This window comes from Rhinoraja longicauda, chromosome 6 (assembly GCF_053455715.1).
Source record: "Rhinoraja longicauda isolate Sanriku21f chromosome 6, sRhiLon1.1, whole genome shotgun sequence".
Lineage (NCBI taxonomy): Eukaryota > Metazoa > Chordata > Chondrichthyes > Rajiformes > Arhynchobatidae > Rhinoraja > Rhinoraja longicauda.
In genome coordinates, this window is record NC_135958.1 from 40,011,894 (window position 1) to 40,039,651 (window position 27,758).

At 45.2% G+C, this 27,758-nt stretch overlaps 1 protein-coding gene across 1 annotated transcript; it reads left to right on the forward strand.

Annotated features, from left to right (window-relative positions):
- The first annotated feature begins 19,270 nt into the window (after positions 1-19,270).
- Positions 19,271-26,857, forward strand: LOC144594716 (adenosine receptor A2b). Its single transcript, XM_078401559.1, has 3 exons — positions 19,271-20,090; positions 24,453-24,599; positions 26,778-26,857. The coding sequence occupies exons 1-3, from the start codon at positions 19,271-19,273 to the stop codon at positions 26,855-26,857; spliced, it is 1,047 nt and encodes a 348-aa protein (XP_078257685.1).
- The last annotated feature ends 901 nt before the right edge of the window (positions 26,858-27,758 follow it).

A 27,758-nucleotide genomic window follows, 5' to 3' on the forward strand; every position in this document is an offset into this window, starting at 1 on the left:
CCACCTTAGACAACTGAGGAAATTCAGAGTGTCGCTGAGGATCCTTCATTGCTTCTACTCTGGGGCTGTAGAGAGCATCCTGTCCGGCAACATTACAGTCTGGTTTGGGAACAGCTCTGCCCAGGACAGGATGGCCCTGCAGAGAGTAGTGCGTTCGGCAGAACGCACCATGGGAACTACACTCGTCCCCCTGCAGGACCTATACATCAGGAGGTGCAGATCCAGAGCAAGCAAGATCATGAGGGACCCCTGCCACCCCAGTAACGGACTGTTCCAGATGCTACGGTCAGGCAAACGCCTCCGCTGTCACGCTGTGAAAACGGAGAGGATGAGACGGAGCTTCTTCCCACAGGCCATCAGGACTGTCAACTTTGATAACCCCAGAGACTAAATTTTTGTCGACACTTTTTGTGCTATGTTTAGTAACTTATTAACTTTATTTATATGCTGTAACTGTAATTATTTTTGTGCACAACCCGCAGGCATTGCCACTTTCATTTCACTGCACATCGAGTATGTGTATGTGACAAATAAATTTGACTTGACTTGACTTGAGTGAAACAATGTGAAAGTCTTTAGCATAAGGTAGGATATCAAAGTACCTGGGGAAATCTCAAACGGGCACAGGAAAAATGTGCAAACTCCAAGTGGGTAGCAACCAAGACCAGCATCAAACTCAGGACTCTGGAGCTGTGAGGCAGCAGTACCATCTCTCCGGCCTGTGTTGCTGTTATTCCGACTGGTCCAGAACCAGGGGCCACAGTATACGAATAAAGGGGAGGCCATTTAAAACTGAGATGACCCAGTTGTGAATTTGAGGAATTCTCTGCCACAGAAGGCAGTAGAGGTCAATTCACTGGATGAATTTAAAAAATAGAGCTCTAGGGGCTAGCGTTATCAAGGGATATGGGGAGAAGGCAGGCACGGGTTACTGATTGTGGATGATCAGCCATGATCACAATGAATGGTGGTGCTGGCTCGAAGGGCCAAATGGCCTCCTCCTGCACCTATTTTGTTTTTCTCTCCCTTTTTCTTGGACACACCATCTCTCTCTCACAGACAGCCTAATTCCCCATATGCCCTCCCCTAATTCCCCATTTACTGGTGCCCTCCCCTAATTCCCCTTTAAGTGGTGCCCTCTACTAATTCCCCATTTACTGGTGCCTTCCCCTAATTCCCCATTTACTGGTGCCCTCCCCTAATTCCCCTTTAACTGGTGCCCTCCCCTAATTCCCTTTTAACTGGTGCCCTCCCATTCCTTTTTTTCCCAACCTGGCTGCCTCCCATTCCGCTTACACCCCGAAGCTGGCTGCTTCCCATCCCTTTCTCCCCCGAGCTGTCTACCACCCAACCCATTCATCCCCAAGCTGGTAGCTCCCATTTCCCTTACACCCCTAAGATGGCATCCTCCCATAACGCCACTTCCTCCCGTACGTCAACTCCCTACCTCCACCACTTACCCAAGCTGGTTTCATCCCTTTCCCCTCAATATCCCAAGCTGTCTATATCCCATCCCTTTTACACCCACTAGCGGGCTACCAGCCATCCCTTACTCCCCCAAGCTAGCTTCCCCCCATCGCTTACTGTCCCAAACTGACGACTCTCTTCACATCCTTCCAACCTGGCTGACTCCAATTCCCCTAACTTCCCCCAAGCTGACGCCCTCCCATCCCTTACTCCCCCAAGCTCTAGCTACGTCCTATCCCTTACTCCCGCTAGCTGGCTACCACCCATATCATATCATATATCATATATATACAGCCGGAAACAGGTCTTTTCGGCCCACCAAGTCCGTGCCGCCCAGCGATCCCCGTACATTAACACTATCCTACACCCACTAGGGACAATTTTTACATTTACCCAGCCAATTAACCTACGTACCTGTACGTCTTTGGAGTGTGGGAGGAAACCGAAGATCTCGGAGAAAACCCACGCAGGTCACGGGGAGAACGTACAAACTCCTTACAGTGCAGCACCCATAGTCAGGATCGAACCTGAGTCTCCGGCGCTGCATTCGCTGTAAAGCAGCAACTCTACCGCTGTGCTACCGTGCCGCCCCCCCTAAACTGGCTACCTCTCATCCCCTACTCCCCCAAACTGGCTATCTCCCATTCCCTTTTTTCCAACCTGGCTACTTCCCATTCACCATTCCCAATACTCCCCCAACTTCCCAACCCACTTACTCCCCCAAGCTGGCTTCCTCACATATCTTACCCCTCAATGCTGGCAACATCCCATCCGTTATTCCCCCAAGCTAGCTACCACCCAACTCTTTCTCCCCCAATCCCTTACTCCTGCAAGATGTCTTCCTCCAATTCCCAATACTCTCCCAAACTGGCTTCCTCCCATACGTTACTCCCCCAAGTTGGCTACATCCCATCCTTTACTCCCCGAAGCAGGCTTCCTCCCATTCCCCTCAATATCCCAAGCTGGCCTTGTCCCATCCCTTACTCCCACTTGCTGGCTACCTGCCGTGCCTTACTCCCCCACGCTGGGTTTGTCCCATCACCTAACTCCCCCATGACGGTTACCTCCCATTCCCCATAATCCCCCAAGCAAGCTACCTCCCAGCCCGCAATTCCGCCAAATCTGGCTTCCTCCCATTCCCAGTACTTCCCCAAGCTGGCTGACTCCCATTCCACTTACAAATGTCCCCTTACACCCCCAAGCTGGCTTCCTTCCATCCCTTCATCCCCTAATCTGGCTGCCTCCCATCCTTTACTCCCCCAACCCTTCCTTCCATTCCCAATACTCCTCCAAGTTGGCATCGTCACATCCCTTACCCCCATAAGCTGGCTACCTCCCATCCCTTACTTCCCCAAACCGGCTACCTCCCATTCCCTTTATTTCCCAACCTGGCTACATTTCAGTTGTGAACCTGTGGAATTCTCTGCCTCAGAAGGCAGTGGAGGCCAATTCTCTGAATGCATTCAAGAGAAAGCTAGATAGAGCTCTTAAGGATAGCGTAGTCAGGGGGTATGGGGAAAAGGCAGGAACAGGGTACTGATTGAGAATGATCAGCCATGATCACATTGAATGGCGGTGCTGGCTCGAAGGGCCAAATGGCCAACTCCTGCACCTATTGTCTATTATCTATTTAATTCCCCGAACTCCCCCAAGCTGGATACCTCCCATCGCTTACTCCCCCAATCTGGCTACCTCCCATTCCTTTTTTCCCCAACCTGGCTGCCCCCCATTCCGCTTACACCCCGAAGCTGGCTACTTCCCATCCCTTTCTCCCCCAAGCTGTCTTCATCCCATTCACAATACACCCCAACTTCCCACCACGCTTACTCCCCCAAGCTGGCATCCTCACACCCCTTAACCCCCCTAAGCTGGCTACCTCCCATCTGATACTCCCCCAAGCTGGCTACAAGCTGCCCACCCCACATTCCCCTTCCTCCCCCAAGCTGTCTACCACCCAACCCATTCATCCCCAAGCTGGCACCTCCCATTCCCCTAACTCCCCCAAGCTGGCAACCTCCCAACCTCCCATACGTCACTCCCCCAAGCTGGTTACCTCCATCCTTTACTCCCCCAAGCTGGCTTCCTCCCATTCCCCTCAATATCCCAAGCTGTCTATATCCCATCCCTTACTCCCACTAGCTGCCTACCATCCATTCCTTACTCCCCCATGCTGGCTTCCTCCCATCGCATAATGCCCCAAACTGTCGACTTTCGCTTCACAACCTTCCAACCTGGCTAACTCACATTCCCCTAACTCCTTGAAGATGACTACCTTACTCCCCCAATCAGGCTACGCCCAATCCCTTACTCCCGCTAGCTGGCTACCACCCATCCCTTACAACCCCCCCCTCCCAAGCTGGCTTTCTCCCATTCCCTTTTTTCCCCAACTTGGCTACCTCCCATTCACCGAACTCCCATAAGCTGGCTTCCTCCCATACGTTAGTCCCCCAAGCTGGCTTCCTCCCATCCCTTACTCCCCCAAGCTGGACACTTCCCATCCCTTAACTTCCCCAATCGGTCTTCCTCCCATTCCCAATACTCCCCCAGTTCTCAATCCACTTACTCCCCCAAGCTGGCATCCTCAAACCCTTTACCCCCGTAAGGTGGCAACATCCCATCCGTTAATCCCCCAAGCTGGCTACCACCCATCCTTTCTCTCCCAAGCTGTTACCTCCCATTCCCCTTACTCCCCCAAGCTGGCTGTCTCCCAATCCCTAATTCGCCTAAGCTGGCTTCATTCTAGTCCCGTACTCCCCCAAGCTGGCAACCTCCCATCCCTTACTCCCCCAAGCTGGCTACCTCCCATTCCCTTGTTTCCCAACCTGATCACCTCCCGGGAGTAAGGGATGGGAGGAAACCAGCTTTGGGGATAGAGGGATGGGAGATTGCTAATTCCCCATTTACTGGTGCCCTCTGCTAATTCCCCATGATCATATTGAATGGCTGTGCTGGCTCGAAGGGGTGAATGGCCTACTCCTGCACCTATTTTCTGTTTCTATGGAGCTGCTAGCCAAAACCTGCCTCGGAATTTTGGATGGATTATTATTTTAACTTTTAATAATTCTTGATTTATAATTAAACATTCAAACTGATTGACAGTAACAGCTTGTATAAGAAAATAACTACAGATGCTGGTACAAATCGAAGGTATTTATTTCACAAAATGCTGGAGTAACTTAGCAGGTCAGGCAGCATCTCAGGATGTAGACTGTCCAGTATCTACCTTGCTCTTGTAGAATACATGCAACTGTTCCACTACAGCTCTGGTCAATGATTATCACACCTCCCCGTCCCATCTCTGGGGGTCATCGGTTGGAAAATGTGTCCATTGTACTACGGTCATACATCAAGATGGATGTTTGTTTATTTATTTCTTGGCAGAGTTGGCCATTATTTGCTACTTATGTGGCACTGAGTGCTTTCGTCACTTATCACCTGAATGCTGGCATGGTCCGCACCACTGACTGAAGAGTTGTGAACAGATCTCAACATTGATAATTTATCATTAGCTCTGACCTGAAAGTGAAGAACTCAAACACCAGAAGGTGGACAGGTCCACGATGCTGCCCTGAGGAACTCCTGCAACAAAGTCTAAAATTGCTAGATTTTTTATCCTCTTCAGTTAGATTTTCTCTATAGGTAATAAGTAAATGAGCAGCAATGGCAATTTAGATTAAAGTAGCTCTCACTGAGTGATAGCAACTTAACATTATATATTGCTGCAAAAATCACAAGAGATAACAGCCAGTATTGTGCATATTCCATTGGTGGCATAGGTTTAGAAATCGCGTAGGGTTTTTGATTTGGTAAAAGACAAAGGAAGGCTGGCTATGTCGGTCTTGTGGTGTTCGTATCATGGGATTTAAAGGAGGGATGAGAAGATGCCAATGCAACATCAGCCATCATATGTCTGTGTTCTCTGGCTCTCTGCAAACCAAATATGCAGCCCCCCACAACCCTCAACAGAAACATCAAAGGAATTCCCTCTCTACAGCCTTTGGTGAGTGGCCAATAACGTGTCATGTGTTTCAAATAAATCAACAAGTAATCTCTATCATAGTAGTGAAAATGAATTCTTCCAAACCATTGCATGTTAACCAATCTGCAATTCGCAAAGGCTTCAAGATCCAGGCATGTTGTTCTTCAGCATGACATTGCCTTACATAGAATATATGCCACATGTTCATGGTTGCAGTTATCCTCCACTCAGGCCGCCTCCTGCCATCTCCATCACTGAATTTATCAATGCATATTTTTCCAACAGACCTATGTTCAGTTAATGGATTGTTTCTGAGTGGAAACCATGTCGAATAGTACCCATGTCGACATCAGGACTACCCACATGAACAATTTATTTGAAAAGAAAAAACTTTCAATCAATATTTAATGTTATCTCTGTGCTGTTGCATCATGAAAAAATATATTACAAATTATCAATCATCAGGAGGCACTCATGATATTTTTATTTGGCACTATCCAAAATTCCTCCATTATTTGAATGTCTTCATGGACTATTGACTGCTTCAGTCAATCATTGTTAACTTGTGGGAATAGACCAATGATTGATCATGGTGGTTCAATTTTCCACCAGCATGATGGCAGGGAATTGAAGCCAGTATCTGGTCTGACATTTGGTTGCAAGATTTTTCCTGAAGGTAAATGTGAATTGGTGTGCATTGCTATTGAAAGGAATGGGTATCACTGACATGGTTAGTTTATGATGATTATTTCTAAGTGCCCTTGAAAATGTGGCAAAGAACTACTTTGTGAATGCATACATTTCTTGTGGTGGACTACTTTCACTGCCCAGCTGAACAGGAAATTCCAGGTTTTGAATCCGTAAATGGCAAGTCAGGATGGTGCATAAACTTGCCAGGCATTTTGGAGGTGACAATGTTCCCAGACCATTCATCCTGCCAGGTGCTGATACAATCTTAAAAGATCAGGACAATAAACTGCAGATACTGGAAACTGGAACCCAAAAAAAAGATCTGATGCAGGAATTCAATGAGTGAGGCATCATCCAGGGATGGAAATCAAGCGTCAACGTTTCAGGTCAGGAATGCTGCAGAATGCTCATCAAAAGACAGAGCCAAAGAACTACCAATGGTGATTTAACACTATCTCCGAGTCCAGGCAGCATCTCTGGAGAATACGGATAGGTGACTTCCCGGTAAGGGTCCCGACCCAAAATGTCACCTATTCATGTTCTCCAGAGATGCTGCCTGACCTCCTGAGTTACTACAGCACTGTGTCCTTTTGTACTCATTACTATATGTTTTTCTTCCTAGTTTGTTAGCAAGGAGCGCAGCAACTGAGTAATAACAGAACAAACTCTTTGAAATCTCAGTTGAATATTCTATAACCTTATCTGACAACTTTGGGTAACTTAATATTGACATGAAATTATTTGAATTATTCTAATTGCTAATTTCAATATACTTCCTTACATAACCCTTTAATCAGACATTTTGAGTAATGGGCAATTCAAGTTTGTATTGGACTAGAAGCTGACAAATAGGCTATTTTGTCTATTAAATATAAAATTACAACATTTCTGGTTAAAGGATTACCAAGTCCATATAAATGAAAAAGAAAATTAGTTGTTATAGATAAAATGATTTGCTGGAAGTATGTTTCTCTTGGAAACTGTTCAGCCTTTGTTTCCCCTTGTAGCAGATAAAGTATGGCCTAATTTCTGGTACCATCCCCTTTGCACAGACTTTTAAAAAAGTCTCAGAATGTCAAGCTGGTAGTTGGGCATCCCTGCCAAATACTGAATATATATTTGAGAGTCAGTTTTCATCCTGCTGTCTCTTTATGTGTTTTTTGTTGATTGACGCTATCCAGCTGAATCCTTATAATATATTACTGAATATCTTTCACATGCATGATATAACAGGGTAGCTGTATTGCTCTCATTAATGATGACAACATCTGGGCTGTTATATTAAATATATCAATAGCCATCATTCCATCAATAGCCATAATTTCCATCAATAGCCATCATTTTGCCAAGCTTCTCAGTGAAGTTACACCATCAACTACTTCACAAATTGCACAGAGGACGAATTCAATCCAGCCCAATCAATTCAGTCATAATTATCAGCCATACGTTGGAAGGTACTGCTCAGTTAGGGGTTTGCCAGGATCACTTGGCTCAACACACGACAGCTTTTGTTCAAATATGGACTAAAGAGCTGAATTCCAGAATTGAAGTGAATATGTCTGACATTAACATGGAGGTAGTAGTTAACAGACTGCGGCATCAGGAACATCAGTAAAACTGAAGTTAATGGACATTAAGGGGCAAAAAAACACTAATGGTTGGAGTCATAACTTGCGCAAAATATGGTTATCATTCATAGCACCACGATGTCCCTACAGTAGTTCTTTGGGGCTGTGTCCTAGGACCAATGATCTTCAGCTACATCATCAATGATCTTTCATCATAAGGATAGAATTGAGGATAATAGCAAAAAAGGTTCTACTGTAGTTTCCCACAACTCCTTAGCAAATGAAGCTTCCGCGCACAAATATAGCAAGACCTAGACATTCAGACATGTGTTGGTAATTGGAAAAGAACACATGCTACAAAAATGCCAGCAAATGTTACCCCGCTGATCAAAAAGGGAGCGAAACAGAAGAGTGGAAACTATAGTAAGGTTAACCCGACTTCAGTGGTTGGTAAGATTTGAGAGTCCATTATAAAGGATGAGGTTTCTGAGTATTGAGTTCATGAAAAAAAAATAGGCCGGTCAGCATGGTTTTGTGAAAGGGAGATCTTGCCTGACGAACCTGTTGGAATTATCCGAGGAAGTACTAGAGCAATAGGGAAAGGAGCATCATTGGAGGTGGTTTACCTGTATTTTCACAAGGCTTTTGATAAGGTGCCACACATGCACACATGCAACAACCTGGACCTCAATGCTCTTTATACTGCCATCAGAGTCTGTCCTCACCTTCTCCATCGTGGTCTGCTTTGGCTCAGCCACCAAGCATGACATTTGGATCTGCAATACATTGTTCAATCAGCTGAGAAGGTTGTTGGCTGCAACCTCCCATCCCCCCCCCAATCGACGAACTGTTTCAATTTCCATTTTTTAAAACTCTTCAGACGGTGACCTTGAGCTCTTGAGACACCATTGAAAACTTTCTGATTATAGTAATCCAACACAATATAGAAACATAGAAAATAGGTGCAGACGGAGGCTATTCGGCCCTTCGAGCCAGCACCACCATTCATTATGATCATGGCTGATCGTCCCCAATCAATAACCCGTGCCTGCCTTCTCCCCATATCCCTCGATTCCACTAGCTCCTAGAGCTCTATCTAACTCAATCTTTGCAAAGTAAGCTCCTACAATAAAAGGATGGATAATCAAGGTGATATTTGTCGTGGAAGAAATAGTGTTTGGAACATTGGTGAGGATTTCCTTGCTCTTTTCTTGAAGTAGTGCCTCAGCAACATTTATTAATGAAATATGATTCTGCGGCCTCAGATGAAGATTTCCACCAGTTAGATGATGGGCTGAATATTGTACTGTAATTCTGTACTGCAATCTGTATTTCTACAGTGAGATTTTTAACATTACAGCATGGTGCTGAACTGCACTGGTGTTTGCTGGCAAACACATGACTACACGGAGCATAACTCGTAGGTAGACACAAGATGCTGGAGTAACTCAGGGGGTCAGGCAGCATCTCGGGAGAGAGGGAATGGGTGACGTTTCGAGACCCGAAACGTCACCCATTCCTTCTCTCCCGAGATGCTGCCTGACCTGCTGAGTTACTCCAACATCTTGTGTCTACCTGGAATTTAAACCAGCATCTGCAGGTTTTTTTTCCCCTAGCATAACTCGTGCTTTGTTTAGGGAAAGCTATTTTTGATAGTCAAATATTCCACCACTTTTGCAGCTCCTCATTTGTTGATCAATGAGTGGAGACCCAGCAATTGGATTCTCCCTGGCTAAGTCCATCCACTCACCATCCTGTTAGACATCTGAGTAGAGTTCACCATGATGGCATAACGCTGAAGCCACATAGACTAGACCAGGCAAAACCGACAGGATTTCTTTCAATCAACTTCCTCTTTGTTCGCCCAGAGTCGGGGCTGTTGAATCATCCGCAGTCGCTGCTGCCGACGATCCGATGTCCGAGCCCTCACGTCGGGATGATCAAACCTCCCGCGTTGGGACGGTTGACAAACTCTCTCTGCGGCATTGGAGCTCCCTAATCGGCCTCTTCTTACCAGAGACCGTGGGCTTCATGGTGTTAAAGTCCACAGGCCCCATGGTTGGAGCTCGTCGATCCTTGTACAAAGGATCGCAGCTCCCGATGTTAAAGTCCACGCAGCGCCCTCGGGTTGAAGCGCCGGGCCGGTTTCCATGAAAGGCCGCACCACTCCACGATGTTAGGCCGCAGTGGGGACAGAGATGTGATACGGAGAAAGATCGCATCTCCGTCGAGGTAATAGATTGAAAAAGTTTTCCCCAATTCTCCCCCCCACACATAAAACAAACCAAGAAACACTAAAACATACATTAACACATACTTAAAATGGAGAAAGCAGTAGGACAGACTGTTGGCGAGGCAGCCAGTGCTGGTGGTGCCACCCAGTGTCATTACAGAGTTTAATGAATTTATGACCCTAACTGGCTTTCAGCCTTTTATCCATTTCCCAGCTGGAAGCTCTATGACATCCACAGGAGAGTTACAAAAGCCTGCAGTGTAGAATATTAAAAATCCTGTTGCAGAAATCAGTTTCTCTGCTTAAAAGTTAAAACATTTTTTTGCCTGAAAGCAAACTATTATTCACAATTCATCCTGATTAAACTCTTCCATCATCATTGATATTTTAATATTGAGCACTCGAGCATGCAGCCTGGTTTCTGTCACTGATGCAAGCAAAAATTAACTTTATCTCTCGTTTGGGTATTCTGCCTAGACCCGTTTTCTCAAAAAGGTGACAGGAACAAGTGGAGTAAATCTTTGAGAACAACAGGTGGCATCAGGTCATGGGGAAAGACAGTAGCTCTGGTCTAACCTGCTTTCAAATAAATGAGCAGCAGCATTCACCTTGAGGCTGTCAGTGTATGGTGCTGTACTGCCACCAACAGTCCACAGCTCTGTCAACTTATTTTACCACCAACCTAATCTCCAATCCACTTCATTCTGAGTACAGTGCCTTTTGTAAAATCTAGAAATTACATTTTGCCCTATATTAGCAGAGTGAAGGGTGTTAGAAACACATAAAATTCTTAAGGGATTGGACAGGGTAGATGCAGGAAAAACGTTCCCGATGTTGGGGGAGTCCAGAACCAGAGGTCACAGTTTAAGAATAAGGGGTAGGCCATTTAAGACCGAGATGAGGGAAAAAAGTTTCACCCGGAGAGTTGTGAATCCTCTGCCAAAGACAGTGGAAGCCAGTTCACCGTATGTTTAATTAGATTTAGCTCTTGGAGCTGACGGAATCTAGGGATATGGGGACAAAGCAGGAACGGGGTACTGATTTTAAATGATCAGCCCTGATCATATTGAATAGCGGTGCTGGCTTGAAGGGCAAATGGCCTACTCCTGCACCTATTTTTCTATGTTTCAATGTTATAAGTGGTGAGTAGAATGGAGTTGGCAAAGCTCCTGAGGTTGCAGCTTCATAAGGAGGCTGTAATATGTCCTTCGGTTCTATGCTGAGGTGCAAAAGTAATGAGTTTACCAAAATGGATGTGAAACTTAGGATGATGGCAAAATATGTTCATATGACTGGATGGAGAACAAAGCAAATAAAAGACAGCGTGAGGGGCGTCAGAAAGAGGTGGAAAGTAGATTCAAACGGCCATGTGGAGAAAATAAACTCACACCATAGGTATCACCAAAATTTACATGCAATTGGACTAAAGGGTTCAGAGTTTCATTGAGATGAAAAAGATTAAAAGAACTATGCTATCATTGCAAATACAGAAGAGATCATTTGAATCCAAACAAAAGTGTGAACCCTTGTGGTGGATGACAGCAATTTGCAGTTCCTGTCCAAGTTAAATATCACCTTGACTTGGATAAATAGCATGGTACCTTCACAGTTGCTGCATTAATACCTCCACATTTCCTAAGTGACACCAAGAGCATCAAACGCGCAGCTCGAGCTGGAAGATGGTTTCCCAGCAACAGAACAATTGGGTGTCACTTGGACAAATCTCTGATTCAGAACAAGTCTATACAGAATAATAACAGATAATGATCAATTATTCATTTGTGGAATATCAAGGTCAAGCAGAGAAATAAAAATATAGTAAGGAAGACCAGCCATTATTTCGGGATTATTTCATGATGCAGGAGTTTGTTATATCTTAACATACAAAAAATGGGGAGGCTAGGATTTATTCTTTAGAAAGTCTATTTTCACACAATTGCACATCTGCAAACACAACCCAGAGGTCAAGTAGCATAGCGTCTACCATAGAACAAAACAGTGACATAAAACAGTGTTGGATTAACTCAGTGAGTCAGGCAGCCACTGTGGAAGGAATGGGCGTTTTGGGTTGGGACCCTTATTCAGACCAACAGTCAGGACCCATCTGAAGAAGGATCCTGACCTGAAACGTCACCTATCCATTCCCTCTAATGATTCTGCCTGACCCACTGAGTTGCTCCAACATAAGTATTGCTCCAGATTCCAGCATCTGCAGTTCATTGTGTCTCCAAAACAGGACACTAGCTTCTAAAAGCATTATAACCTGTTAGTTTAGTCAAATATTATACATTCAATCTTCTCCATCTTGTCTCTCTCCAAATTACTTGACAATTATTGAATGATATATTTCAAAATATATGACAAAACTCTTCTCCCTGGTACAGCTTCTCATCATCTGAGATTGAACAAGTTTTAAAATCCACTTGCCTGCAGCAGAAGCCTCCTCCGACTAAACCACCTTGAAAAATGTTATCTCCTATATTTCCAGAATAACTACGCAGTTGCTCCCAAGAGTCATTGGTGTCCATCACAAGAATCATCATACTAAACGGGATAGATTCAGAAAGAATCAGCAGTCCAGTACTGGGCATTCATGAGGTGCTGTGGGGCTATCATCTGCCATAGGATTCTAGTTCAGCATATCAGTAACCCAATGGCCAGACATAGTCATCAGTCTACCATTACGATAAAGTCAGGGGACTAACATTAATTCATATAAGAATATCCAACATATGTGGAATGTTACTGCAGAATTTCTTTCAGCCAGCTTCTTCCCAAGAAGGTCGACACAAAATGCTGGAGTATCTCAGCGGTAGAGAAGGAATGGGAGACATTTCAGGTCGAGACCCTTCTTCAGACTTCTTCCCAATAAGGTTGTTCTGGAGCCTGTAGACACTTCTAGTCATAATGTTTTAATCTCTGTTTGATAGTAGACTTCTTCAATCCATTAATCTGTGTAAGGTTTTTTTTGATTTAGCATGTTTGTTAAGATCAGATACATTATTTTCTGGTCACCCAGGTGCATACACAGTCTGCTTCGTCAATATGCTGCTGGACCCAGTGTCAAGGTCAAATGTCATTTTTGTCATTCACTTTCATGACAGTAATCAATGACAATAACTCTTCTTGTGTTAATTCGGCCTATTTTCCTTTAAATATTGCAATACCAAAGACGTGTTTACAGCTTCATTTGCTTCCTTGACATGATGCGAAATAGTGAAAAGTTGAGCAACCAGGTTCTTACTTCCATTTTATTTGCTCCATTTTATGCTAATCCCTACTGGATAATCACATGGACCTGGCGTGATCTGGGCCGACCAATCAACACCAACCTGGGTGGTCTGCTGGCGGTGTGCAGCAGACGACGGAGCTAGTCTTCACCTCAGTCAACCACACTAACACACACTCTAGCACACACCCTCTTGTACTAATTGTTGAGCTGTATCGTTTAAATATTAAACTGTGTTTATACAACACGTGAACCTATACAATGGTGACTCGATGATCCAAAACGGCCTCTTTTGCATTTCGTCATGCCTGGAGAAGACAACCCAGATCAACAGAACGCAGCTTCACTCAAACTGCCCACCTTCTGGACATCACAGCCTCAAGTGTGGTTTGAACAAGCCAAAGCCCAATTCCACATCTGCCAGATAACTGCTGACGTCACCAAGTACTAATACGTGGTCAGTGCGCTGGACCAGGACACTGCCGGGCGCCTGATCGATTACCTTCCTCAGCAAAAAGGCTGACAACAAGTACAGAGGGATCAGAACGCCCCTCAAGGACACTTTCGGTCTCAGCTGCCGCGACAGGGTGGCAAAACTCCTGCACATGGATGGCCTAGGCGACCGCACTGTCCGTGCTCATGAACAAAATGCTCACACTAATGGATGGACACAAGACCTGCCTCCTTTTCGAACAGGTTTTCTTCGAGCAGATGCCCGAGGACATCCGCCTGCTCCTCGCGGATGACGATTTCACAGACCCCCGACGGCTGGCAGCGCTTGCGGATGTGCTGTGGCGGGTCAAACAGCAGGGTGGAGCCACCATCAGTCGGGTGGCGGCGGTGTCTCAGCAGGTCCCAGCCTCCACGGAAGGAGCGGCAATGACATGGCCACGAATGGCACTAGCAAGAACAAGTGGTGCTATTACCACCAAAGGTGGGGCTCTAAGGCCCACTGATGCCGACCTCACTGTACGCATCCAGGAAACACCTCGGCGGCCGTCGGTAGCGGCAACTGCGGCTAGACAAAAACATCGCCTTCTCTACACCTGGGATCGTCATCCGGAGCGGCGTTTTCTCGTTGATACGGGAGTGGAGGTCAGTGTTTCCCCCCCCCCCCTCGGGCACCGACACTTATTCCAGAAAGAAGGGGCCTCCCCTGACTGCTGCCAACAGCAACATCAGAACATACGGGGTCCATACGATCTTCAACTCCTGTCGTTTCAAGAGGACCTTTACCATGGCCGACGTCTTACAACCGCTGCTGGGCACCGACTTCCTCCGGGCGCACTCCCTGCTGGTCGATGTGAAAGGACAACGTCTCGTTAATTCTGAGATGTTCGAGTCAATTGCCGTGCGCCAAATTGACTGCGCCCCACCTCGGCTCGGTGACCTTCTCCAACAACGAGTATGCCAAGATCTTAGCCGATTTCCCTGACATCATAACCCCCCAGTTCACAACGGCCAGACCCAAGCATGGGTTGAAGTACCATATCCCCACCACCGGACCGCCACTCCATGGACGCATATGCAGGCTGTCGCCCCAACGCATCTGGAGACCCTGTGGTGATGGCCGACGTCTCAACGACGTCACAACAGCCGACCGGTACCCTGTCCCTCACATCTAGGAATTCACGACAAACCTGGACAGTGCCAAGGTTTTTTCCAAGATCGACCTGGTACGCGGTTACCATCAGATTCCAGTCCACCCAGACGATATCCCTAAGACGCCCTCATCACCACATTCGGGCTCTTTGAGGTCCTACGCATGCCTTTCGGCCTAAAGAACGCCGCCCAAGCTTTCCAAAGGCTCATGGCCACGGTGGGCCGAGGGCCGGACCGTGTTCATCTACCTCGACGACATACTCAGTGCCAGCCGCTCTCGCCAGGAACATCGCGCACACCTCCGGCTTCTCTGCGAAAGGCTCAACGAGTATGGCCTGGCCATCAACCTTCCCAAGTGTCAGTTTGGCCTCACTTCCATCAACTTCCTCGGCCACATCAACCAGCACGGAGTGGTCCCGCTCCAGACCAAGGTTGAGGCCATTTGCAAGTTTCCCAAACCTTTGAAGGGTCTCCAAGAGTTTGTTGGCATGGTCAATATCTACCACCATTTTGTTGCCAGCAGCCGCCAGGATCATGCAACTGCTGTTCAAGGCCCTGGCCAACAAGCCAAATGAGCTCGTTTGGGGTGATGAAGCCACGACCGCGTTCGACCACGCCAACGATGCTGGTACATCCATGGGTCAATGCACCATCAGCTCTCACGATCGACACATCTGGCACAGCCGTGGGCGGAGTGGTGAAACAACTAATCAATGGTAGCTGGCAGCCCCTCACCTTTTTCAGTCGTCGCTTGAGACCCCCTGAGCAGAAATACAGCGCTTTCGACTGGGAGCTCCTCGCTCTCTACCTGGCCATCCGGCATTTCCGCTACTTCCTCGACGGCAGGGATTTCACACCTTTCTCCGGCAACAAGCCACTCATGTTTGCCTTTGCCAAAGCGTCTGATCCTTGGTCAGCCCGACAGCAGCGCCACGTGACCTTTATCTCAGAATACACGACTTGCGTCCAGCACATCGCAGGCAAGAGCAACCGGGTCACAGACGCATTGTCCCGCACCGCCATCAATGCCATCCACGCTTTGGCTCCAGGTGTTGACTACACGGCCATGGCAGCCGCCTAGTGAGAGGATGAAGAGATGCTCACCTACCGCACCGCCATCTCAGGCCTGCAGTTGGAGGATGTGCGATTCGGGCCTGCTGACACCACACTCCTTTGCGACGTGTCTACCGGACAGCCAAGACCCATCATCCCCGCTGCCTGGCACCACCGGATTTTCAACATGGTTCATGGCCTAGCTCATCCTTCCATCCAGACAACGAAGGCACTGATGGCAGCCAAGTTCATGTGGCACTGGTTGCGCAAACAGGTCGGCAACTGGGCCAGAGCGTGCATCCCCTGTCAAACCTCCAAGATTCAGCGACACATTAAGGCGCCGCTGCAGGACACCGCCCTGACACACCGGCATTTCAACCACTTTCACGTCAACATCGTTGGACCGCTGCCCCCATCCAGAGGTGTCACCCACCACTTCACCATCGTGGACAGATTCACGAGATGGCCGGAAGTCGGCCTGCTCTAGGATACCTCCACTGCGACCGGTGCGTGTGCTCTAACCGCCAACTGGATCACCCACTTTGGCGTGCCGGCGGACATCTCCTCCGACAGAGGTGCACAGTTCACCTCCGAGCTGTGGTCAGCAATGGCCTGGCTGCTTGGCACAAAGCTGAACCACACAACGGCCTACCACCAACAAGCAAACGGCCTAGTGAAACATTTTCACTGTCACATGAAGGCATCCATCAAGGCACGGCTCATGGGCGAATTGCCGTGAGTCATGTTAGGCATATGCACTGCCCCGGATTACCTGGCAACTTCCTCGGCCCAGCTGGTGTATGGTGTACGGTCCCAGGGTACTTCATCACGGCAGCGCTTGGACATCAAAAACCGCCCACGACCATGCTGACACGCCTCCGTGAGAAAGTGGGCACGCGTTCTCCAGTCCCAACATGGTCTCACAACCACGTACGTCCCACCTGACCTCCAGGACTGCCAGTACGTCTTCCTTTGCCGAGATTCCCACCGTACACCACTGCAAAAGCCTTGCGAGGGACCCTTCAGAGTACTGCAAAACGACGCCACAATTTTCATCATCGACATGGGCAACAGACACGAGACTGTTTCATGGACCGTCTTAAGCTGGCACACTTGGACATTGACCAAGCAGTGGCACAACTGCAGAGGGCATCCACCATGACGACAAAACCCATTCTCAACTCAACCAGTTGCAACCCTGAACGCAGGAGACACAAAATCGGGCCGCCTCACTCGACAGCCTAACCACCTCCAATATTCCGGTTCTGGGGAAGGGTCATGTGGCGGGCCGAGCCACTTTGGTCTCAAACCGTCGTTCGTCAAGCTCGAGCACTTGCGTGGACCTAGCGTGATCTGGGCCGACCATTCAACGCCGACCTGGGTGGTCTGCTGGCGGTGCGCAGCAGACAATGGAGCCAGTCTTTACCCCACAGTAAACACGTTAACACACACCTTGACCTCTTGTACTAATTGTTGAGCTGTATCGTTTAGATATTAAACTGTGTTTATACAACACGTGAACTTCTACACAATGTTATTTAGAAGGAACATTTAAACTACAGAAAGCAGTTTAGGAAAATAGCTCAGGCATAATGGAGATAGACAAGAGTAGCCTTTCTACATCACTGCTCTTTCCCATATGCAATTCACTTCTCAGATTAAAATCCTGATCAAGTTAAGCAATGCAGGAGGAATCAGAAGTCTAATGAAATACATTCAACAGAAAAAAACGGGTACTTATCTACAATGTGTTGGAAGGAACTACGGATGCTGGTTTACACCATAGACACAAAATGCTGGAGTAACTAAGCCGGACAGGTAGCATCTCTGGAGAAAAGAAATAGGTGACGTTTTGGGTCAAGACCCTTTTTCAGACGGAGAGTGCGGGGAGAGGGAGACAGAGATATGGAAGGGCAAGGTGTGAAAGTATCTACAATGATTTTCCCCGTTTTGCGTTGAAAGACTTACCAGGCTGCCAGGGTAGCACAGTAGGTAGAGCCTCTGCCTCACGTGTCTGCTAACTAGGTTCCATCCTGACCTCCAGTATTGTTGGTGTGGAGTCTGTATGTTCTTCCCACGACCATATGGATTTCCACCAGTTTCCACTGAGATCCCAAAGTCATGTTGGTTGTAAGTTAATTAGTTACAGTGGTATTGGTGGATGGTAGATGAGAAAGCAGGCGGGTTTCCAAAACAAAACCACAAGGTTGTTGCAGAAGGACGATGATCAAGGAAAATGTAGAATGGTTCATTGAGGGGAAGATGACAAGGAGGCAGACAATCAGTAACCTTTAATCAGGACAGTGAAACTGGTCAGAGATCTGAGATGGGTCGGTGGGGTCACAGAGAGAGGGAAAGCAAGGGGTACTTGAAGTTAGAGAAATCAATATTCATACCACTGGGCCGTAAGCTGTGCAAACCCACAAGGTTTGCACAAGAACTAAAGATGGAAGTGAGACAAGTGGGAGGTAAATGGTACTGGGAAAGATAAAAGTGCACCCATCTCCCGCCAATGCAGGCGTCGTTCCCAGCTGCACATCACACACAGCCTGTTATTTGGCAGAATGAGGAGGAATTTACCACAGATTGGACCGCTGACAGATCATTTACAAGTTTCCAGAAAAGGCGGGACGCCGTTAATGGCCGACGCCTTCCACGGATCCCCCCCTCCTCTCCCCCACAAACACACCGAAATATCCTGCGGAATCACGCCACACCCTGCCAGAGGCGTCTGGAAGGTTCCATTAAAAAAAAAAAATCCGGCCACACCGGATTCTTTAGTTAGTGAAAAGAAACAAACATCAACGGTTTACCGTCGTCCTTTCCCATTTAGAGGGCCTCGCCGCCCTCTCCGAGCGACTGCAATACGCGAGATGAGGAGCAATTGTGGGCAGCGAGAAATTAAAATAAAACGAGAGGGATGAGGGAGGCTGTTCAAGTGTTAGTTGTGAGGAGAAGTGGGGGTGTAGAGATCCCGACTGTAATAATAATAATAAAGGACAAATCTCCCCTGAGCGGAGGGCAAATTCTCCCGCCGGGAGACGCCGTTGGAAGCCCGCAATTTAACACGCCCGTTGGTGCTCGCCCAGTTTAAATAATCGCCGGGGGCACATCTTTATAGATGCTATCACTAAATATCTTTCATCAGCGAATTAAGAAAAAACAGTTTAAGCCAAGATCCGATGGGACCAACTTCCCTTCTCAAACTTTTCAACAAACTGCGGTTATCTATCTGTCTGTCTCTAATTAGACTTAATAATCCAAACGCACTTTAATGAGGATTTGTCCGATTAACACGAGGCCATGTGGTAACCGCTGATTATTCGCCAAGTGCCGAGGCTCGGTTATTTTCTCATTATTGGGCTGCAGTTCGGCTTAAAAGGTGGAGAAGGGAAGTTGGTCCTCTTTGGTTTAAACTGTTCTACTCAATCCCCCCCCCCCGGCAGAAGATGTACTTTAGTGTTAGCAACCAGACAACTGTGGCCGAGCTCACCAGCATGGTTGAAGACAACGTGACCGGCCTCGGGCCCAGCAGATGCATGGAGGAGCCAGGCGCCACCTTGAAGACGTGCATCATTGCGGTGATGTGCGGCCTGATCATCCTGGGGAACACCGCTGTGATTCTGGTCATCTCCTCCTCGGTGGCAGGCTGGTCTGGAAACAGCCGCTATGTCCTCATCTCACTGACTGGAGCTGACGCCGCCCTGGCGCTGATAGTCATCCCCCTGAACCTGTACGCGAGCAGCGTGCCACACCTCCGCAACCACACTGACTCTCCCTTCTGCCACGTCGTGGTGTTTCTGGACGCCACCATCCTCACCTCCTCCATCTACTCCCTGGCCACCATCAGCATCGAACGCTACATCGCCGTCTTCTTCCCCCTCCGCTACGGCAGACTGATGACCAACTGCAGAATCAAAGCCCTCATTGCTCTTGTCTGGCTCTTGCCTCCGGTCCTTCTATTCCCCATATCCATCCCACACGGGATTGTCAAAGTTTACTTCTCCAGCGCGTCCTTGATCTGCAATCTAGATTTTTCCAGCAATGTGCCTTACACGCTGACGTTGACGGCCTTCATCTTCTTTCCCTGCTCGCTCATCATGACCTTCGCTAATTGCCGTCTCTGGTTTGCAGCCAGGAGTCAGAGGAAACGGTTTAAGCTGTCAAAGTTGAGCAGGAGGCACGATGCTGCTTCCAGAATCCTGCTGCCCGTGGTTATTGTCTATTACATCTGCTGGACTCCCTGTGTCTGCAACATGATCTACCAGGGTGAGCAAAAGGTGCAAATCTTCTCTTGGCAACTAGCTTTTTGAGTTGGTAATATTTTGTCCCCTCTTTCTATTCCCACTACAGTCATTGAGCCCAGGGGATTTTTTTTTTGGAATATCTCGTACAATTTACCTGTTGCTGTATAGAGTTCATGCCTGCTCAGCCTCGTTCAAATGCAATACATCAAATACTCCTGTCTCTATCCCCTTTGCTGTTGTTTACAACTTCTGAGGTGGAGCAATTAAGAAGCATTTTCCAATGAATTTGTTCTTTTTTGAATAGAAGGTAAATGGAAGGCCGGTCCTGCTGAGTTACTCCAGCTTTTTGTGTCTAAACTAATATTAGCTATTTCTGTTTTATGTCCTATGTTTTTAAGCAAATTTGGGGAAAATAAGCTACATCAAATAATTAAATGCTTAGAATCGTAAAGTGTGAACAGGCCCCTTGGCCTAACTTGTCCATACTGACCAAGGTGTCCCATCCAAGGTAGTCCCATTTGCCAGTGTTTGGCCCATGTCTTTCTACCCTCTATGTGGAAAGGGTTGTGCCTCAAGTTTGGATTAAAATTTCTCTCTAATCTTAAACCTATGCTGTCAGGTTCTTGATTCCTCTCCCCTGTGGAAAAAATGTATATTCACCCTATCTATTCTCCTTGAGTACCTTTTATGAGAAGCAATTTTTATTAAACCATTTTAATAACTTGGGTATGCAAGTGTTAACATTCAGGGTAGCGAAGCAAAAAGTTCGTGTACCTGATTTTGCTAATATTAACCACTTGAGTTGGAGGATGAAAGGGTGTTATTTGAGTTGGAGGCCTGTGACCAGTGGTGTTCCATAAGGATGTGTACTAGGATCTATTTGTGATATATAAACACTTGAATGGAAATGGTGATGGGTTGGTTCGTAAGCAGCAAAACTTGAGTTAGACAGCACCAAAACTAGTAGAGATGCAGACTGAGGAGATGCAGACTGTGACCTGTGTCAAAGGATACAACTAGTGGAGTTTAGATCATTTGCAAATATGGGAAGGGAGATGGAGATAGTTATATATAGAGTTATACAATGGGGAAACACATCTTTCAGCCCAACTTGCCCTCTCTGACCAACGTGCCCAATCTACACTAGTCCCACCTGCCTGTGCTTGGCCCATAACATTTAAGAGACATAGGTCTAGATAGTTATGATAGTACCTGCCCCAACTACTCCTTCAGCAGCTGTTTCATAGACTCGCCACCCTTTGTGTGTAAAAAAAACCAAGTTACTCCTCAGATTGCTATTAAATCCTTTCCCCTCAACTTAAACCAATGTCCTTTTGTTCCTTATTTCCCCAACCCTGGCCAAAAGGCTCTGCATTTACCTAATCTATTTCTGATTTTTATCCCTTCCGGCTGTCTGACCTCCACAGATTCCACCATTCCCCAGCCCCGCTGGGCCCGGTTTTATCATTTATCGCAAAATCCATAAACAGATCTGCCTTGGCAGACCCATTGTTCCTGCCTGCGCCTGCCCCACTGAAATTTCCACATGCCTCTACTCCATCCTACCCCCCTCCTGGACCAATCCCTCCAGACTTGTGTCAAAGACACCTCACAATCCCTGTCCGGGCATACATTGGCCCGATCTCTGAAATCTATCTCCGCTGCATGGATCAATTTGAGAAGAGGTGGTGAATACTGAATTAAAAATGTTGTACCATAACTGTAATTTCTGTCTCATTGTTTCATTATCAAATCCAAAATGGCCTACATTTGTTTTTTTAACTGTTGCTCTTCAAAGGAATGAACCTAAATGGGTTTAGTTTATTATTGTCACGAATACGGAGGTACAGTGGAAAGCTTCTGGTTGCGTGCTATCCAGTCAAAGAAAAGACTACATATGATTATAATCAAACCATCCACGGGTGCAAAGACAAAGAATACAAGATTTAGTATAAGATGAAGTCTGATTAAAGATAATTCAAAGTAGTGTAAGAAAATAACTGCAGATGCTGGTACAAATCGAAGGTATTTATTTCACAAGATGCAGGAGTAATTCAGCAGGTCAGGCAACATCTCACGAGAGAAGGAATGGGTGATGTTTCGGGTTGAGACTCGAAAGGTCACCCATTCTTTCTCTCCTGAGATGCTGCCTGACCTGAGTTACTCCAGCATTTTGTGAACGATCATTCAAAGGTCTCCAATGAGGTAGATGGGAGGACAGGGTTGCATTCTAACTGGTGAGATGACCATTCAGTTGCCTGAGAACAGATGGGAAGAAACTGTCCCTGAATCTTAGAAATGTGGTTTCAAATTTTGGACAAACAGATGCAAGATTTCTCATCCATTCGGATTGAAATATTCTCTGAGGAAGAGAGAAACCAAATGAGAAACTATAAAGCAAGAAACATAAATAATTATGTCTACAGATGGAATTAAGAGAGGAGATAAAAAACAAAAATGTTCATTTATATTTAAAACTTATAAAAAAATTCTCCCTGCTTATAAATCTGCCATATTTCTGGAGGATAGAGATGTTCAGCTACAATTGTCAAGTTGTTAATAGATTACTTTCCGACATTATCTGTGAGAAAATATTAGGCCATGGATTGCAATTGCAGCCATTTCAATGCTGAGTTTGGAATGCAACATGGTGCATTTGTGCAGAGGGAGATGTCATGAAAGCATCTTTTAGATTTCTGCATTTAATTGCATTGCTATACTCTAGAAGTATTTGATGGGTTTCCCCTGTTACAGTGGCCTGTGTTGATTTCAAATTCTGGGTCTTTGTTGTAGGAAACTATCTGGATAATTTCTTCACTGTTTCGAGCTAGTCTGCTTATCCTAATCTACATAGAGCCACAGAGTTGTACAGCATGGAAACAAGCTCTTTGGCCCACCTCATCTATGCCGACCAAGATACCCCATCTAAGGTGGTCCCATTTAGCCCATGTTTCTCTAAACCTTTTCTATCCAGGTACCTATCAAAGTGACTTTTAAATTATGCTGCTGTTATGCCTGCTTCAACGACTTCATAAGTGATAGGAGCAAAATTAGGCCATTCGGCCCATCAAGTCTACAACATTCATTCATGGCTGATCAATCTTTCCCTCCTAACCCAATTCTCTTGCCTTCTCCCCATAAACCCTGACACCTGTAATAATCCAGTACTTCCTCCAGCAGCTCATTCCATATACCCACCACCTTCTGTGTGGTAAAATATGCCCCTCTGGATCCCATTAAATCTTGCTGCTTGTCACCTTAAACCTGTGTGTTCTTGTTTCCTATCCTGGGAAAAAGGCTCTGTGCATTCTCCTTGTCTATGCATGCCCCTGATGATTTTGTACATCTCTAGCAGATCACCCCTCGTGCTGAAATCGACAACCTATGGTAATGACTTTCATAGAGTTGGTCAGGCATTTGGCCACAAAGCTGATCATCTGAACAAAATCCCAGGAGAACCCAGCAAAATTGAACCAATGTGCAGGAAGGAACTGCAGATGCTGGTTTAAACCAAAGTTAGACACAAATAGCTGGAGTAACTCAACAAGACAGTCAGCATCTCTGGAGAGAATGAATGGGTGACGATTTGGGTCAAGACCCTTCTTCAGTGCTTAGGGATAAGGGAAACGAGAGAGAAAGACGATGTCGGGAGATATAGAACAATGAATGAAAGATATGCAAAAAAGTAACGATAATAAAGGAAACAGGCCATTGGTAGTTGTTGGGTGAAAACAAGAAGCTAGTATGACTTGGGTAGGGAAGAGATAGAGATTGAGGGAATGCTGGGGTTACTTGAAGTTAGAGAAATCAAAATTCATACCACTGGGCTGTAAGCTGCCCAAGCGAAATATGAGATTCTGTTCCTCCAATTTGGGTTCAGCCTCGCTCTGACAATGGAGGATGCCTAGGACAGAACGGTCTGTGTGGGAATGAGAATTAGTGTTTAACAACCAGGAGATCAGGTAGGTTCAGGCGGACTGAGCGAAGGTGTTCAGCGAAATGATCACCCAGTCTATGTTCGTCTTGCCGATGTATAAGAGTCCACATCTTGGCCAATGGATACAGTAGATAAGGTTGGAGGAGGTGCAAGTGAACCTCTGCCTAACCTGAAAGGACTGTTGGAGGCCCTGGACAGAGTCGAGGGAGGAGGTATAAGGACATTTCCAGTTCTCTGCCAGTCTTACTGTCTCCGACTACATTTTATCTCTGCACTACCCACTCTCCTGACATCAGTCTGAAGAAGGGTCTCGACCCGAAACGTCACCCATTCCTTCTCTTCAGAGATGCTGCCTGTCCCGCTGAGTTGCTCCAGCTTTTTGTCTATCTTCAATAATTCTCTATTGTTTCTCTAATCTATTGTTAACTATCTGTGTTTACAATTCAGCTCTAACGCACCAGAGGGTACCAGAATGGTTGGAATTTGTTGCCTTATGGTTGCCATGTGGAAATGGCTTCTTCAACTGCATTGTATACTTTTGGTTAAACAAGAGTTTCAGAAAAAAGTTCCAAGAAATGGGACAAAAGCTTTGCTGTTCCAAATATTTTATTGCCCAACATGCTCCAATTTCAAATGTTTCTAAAGGAAAATATGTCACCAGAATTTGGAAATGCCTTGGTGAAAACACTTCAAGAGTTTGCAGCATCTCATCTACTTGTGACTTGGTATCTTCTGGCAATGAAATAATTTTATTAAATGCATAAACTGGAAGAATGAAAATATGGAATTGGAATATTTAAAAATCCATGGATGTGAATGAAACTATTAACAGCAGCATACTATTTATCATGCTCGATATAGCAAAAAAGTTCTGTAGAGAAACTAGCTGGTGTGTGTAAAAATAAAATTAGGAACAGTGTATATGTAATTGTTACCTAATCAATTGAAGCTGAAATTAAAGGATGTGCATTTGGGCTGATGGTAAATTATTTTGGCTTGCATTTTTTATGTGGATATAATTTCTGTATGGATTGCTAAGAATTAGTGTGGTACAAGAATAATGTTGATTGTTTTCAATATTTTGATTATCTAATTGGCTGATTTAATAAATGTGTGCATAATAGTTTGTGCTGATGATGACTATTATTGTTTAGTAAAAAGCTGGTTACAAGTTTATAGAAGAAATGTCATACTTGTATTAAGGTTTCATATTAGGATAGCTTAATGAAGAGAAATTGCCTTCCTCACGGAGCAATAATCATAATTAAATAGCTAGTGTTGGGGAACTGGGGATTGAATTAGAAAGAGGGAGAAGGCAAGGGTCTTAATAGGAGATTAGACTGCAATTGAACATTTCCAAGTAATTAACTAAGCTTTAGCTGAGACATTAAAATGACCAAACCAAAATGGCTGCCTACAGCATTATCACAGCAATGCTTTTGTTAAACAAACCAGTACAATTTCAAATTGAATTAAAATGCAAGTTATTAAATATATGCAGAAGGAATTGGCACCAGATCTGCAGTGAGAACCTAAAACCCAGTAAAAAGAATATAAATTCTGATTTATAAATGTTAATAATTAATACTCATTTACAATTTGCATTAAATAATGAAAAATGAGGAAGACAATTCAAAAACTTGTGTTTAATTTCAATATTTAATTTTTTCAATTACTAAACCATTGTCTCTTTATTACAAGCTATTTTTCTTTATATTCTGATTTGTGCTAGTAACAGTCCAACTGCAGTTACTCCAACTGAATACATTAAATGGCTGCTAAAGGAATAAAAGTGTTATGATTTAGGATGGCTGGTCAGAACTGTCCCAAGGGTGATCTATTGAATCGAGTTCAAAGATGATGTACCTTCAGTGTGCTTTGATTTTATTTCACAATGTAGAACCTTTGCAGTTTGCTTTTTATTTGATAAAACTTGACCAGTATTAGAATGATGTAGTTGCACCCATCACCAACGTCAATTATGCAAGCTGGGTAAGTGTGGAATTTGTGATCTCCAAACTAAGCGTGCTATCATCATGGCTTAAGCCCATTTGCCTCAGAACATCCAGTATGACAAGGGAAAGGTGGCTTACAAATCTCAAATCAATGTTTGTTTTTCTTTGGAGCAGGTTGATTTAGTTAAGTTTTGGTTGATTTAATTAGTTTTGATGACTGATTTTCCTCAAGGTGGATTTGATTGAACAAAAACGATCTTTAAAGGATTTTAGTAGAAAATGTCACCTTTTTAAATTTTTAATATAATAGTTTTGGAAATAAGTGTATGTATACTTCCCTAAAACTGAATTTCCTTTTATTGAAAAGAAACATTGGTGACAATTGTAAATTCAAGATTAATTTCTTTCTCAGCTCCTGTGCCTCTGACTAATATTTTGAATTGGTCTTGACATTATCAGTACCTTGCTCTGTTTATAAAAGCACTCAAGATCAAATTAACATCAGTTGATAAACTAATAGTTGACTTTTGGAACACATCCTGCAGATTCCTGACAGGGAAACAAGCTATATTATGTTTAAGATATTTAATGAGGTCTTGATATAAGCAAGTGAACTAGTAATTGAAACAAAGATGCAACTGTTACTCAAACAGATCATTTATCAGTAGATGATCTGGGGAATAAATATTTCAATACTCTTAAATGTTTTTGTAGGGCAAGAGATAATTGATGTTTAACACTTTGGGACCTTGTTGCCATACTTGATTCTGCTATTTCTTTTGTTAGTAGTTTTATTCATGTTTGTGTATTATTTAAGATTTGTTTGCGGGCATCAATAAACCTGTGAACAATGTCAACTTGGATACTGTCAAATTTGTAGTAATAAACCTGAATTAATATATCTAAAAATAAAGCTATGATGCCTCAATTTATCCTTGTCCATAAAATTATTTAATGCTTTTCTCTACTAATCCCTTGCCTCCTATAAAAATATTCCTTGGTGTAGAGACATGGAGCACAGAAACTGGCCCTGCAGCCCACCAAGCTCATGCCACTATTTATGCTAATCCCTTTCTCCAGATCTCTGTACATCTGTATACTTTCACAGGAACAAAGCAATGTATAGAGAAGATGTCTCTTAAATTTCTTGTCTTCTGGAAGCTTAGTTGTCAGATTCATGAAACAGGTTCTTTGGCCCAACTCGCCCACACCGGCCAACAATGTCCCAGCTACACTAGTCCCACTTGCCTGCGCTTGGTCCATATCCCTCCAAACATGTCCTATCCATGTACCTGTCTAACTGTTTCTTAAACAATGTTATAGTCCCAGCCTCAACTACCTCCTCTGGCAGCTTGTTCCATACACCCACCACCCTTTGTGTGAAAATGTTACCCCTTGGATTCCTATTAAATCTTTTCCCCCTTCACCTTGGACCTATGTCCTCTGGTCCTTGATTTCCCATACTCTGCATCTACTTGATCTATACCTCTCATGATTTTGTATACCTTTAAGATCTCCCCACATCCTCCTGCGCTCCATGGAATAGAGACCCAGCCTACTCAACCTCTCCCTATAGCTCACACCCTCTAGTCCTGGCAACATCCTTGTAAATCTTTTCTGAACCCTTTCAAGCTTGACTATCCTATAACATGGTGCTCAGAACAACACAATATTCTAAATGCGGTCTCACCAACATCTTGTACAACTGCAACATGACCTCCCAACTTCTATACTCAATACTCTGACTGATGAAGGCTAAAGTACCAAAAGCCTTTTTGACTACCTTATTTATCTGCGA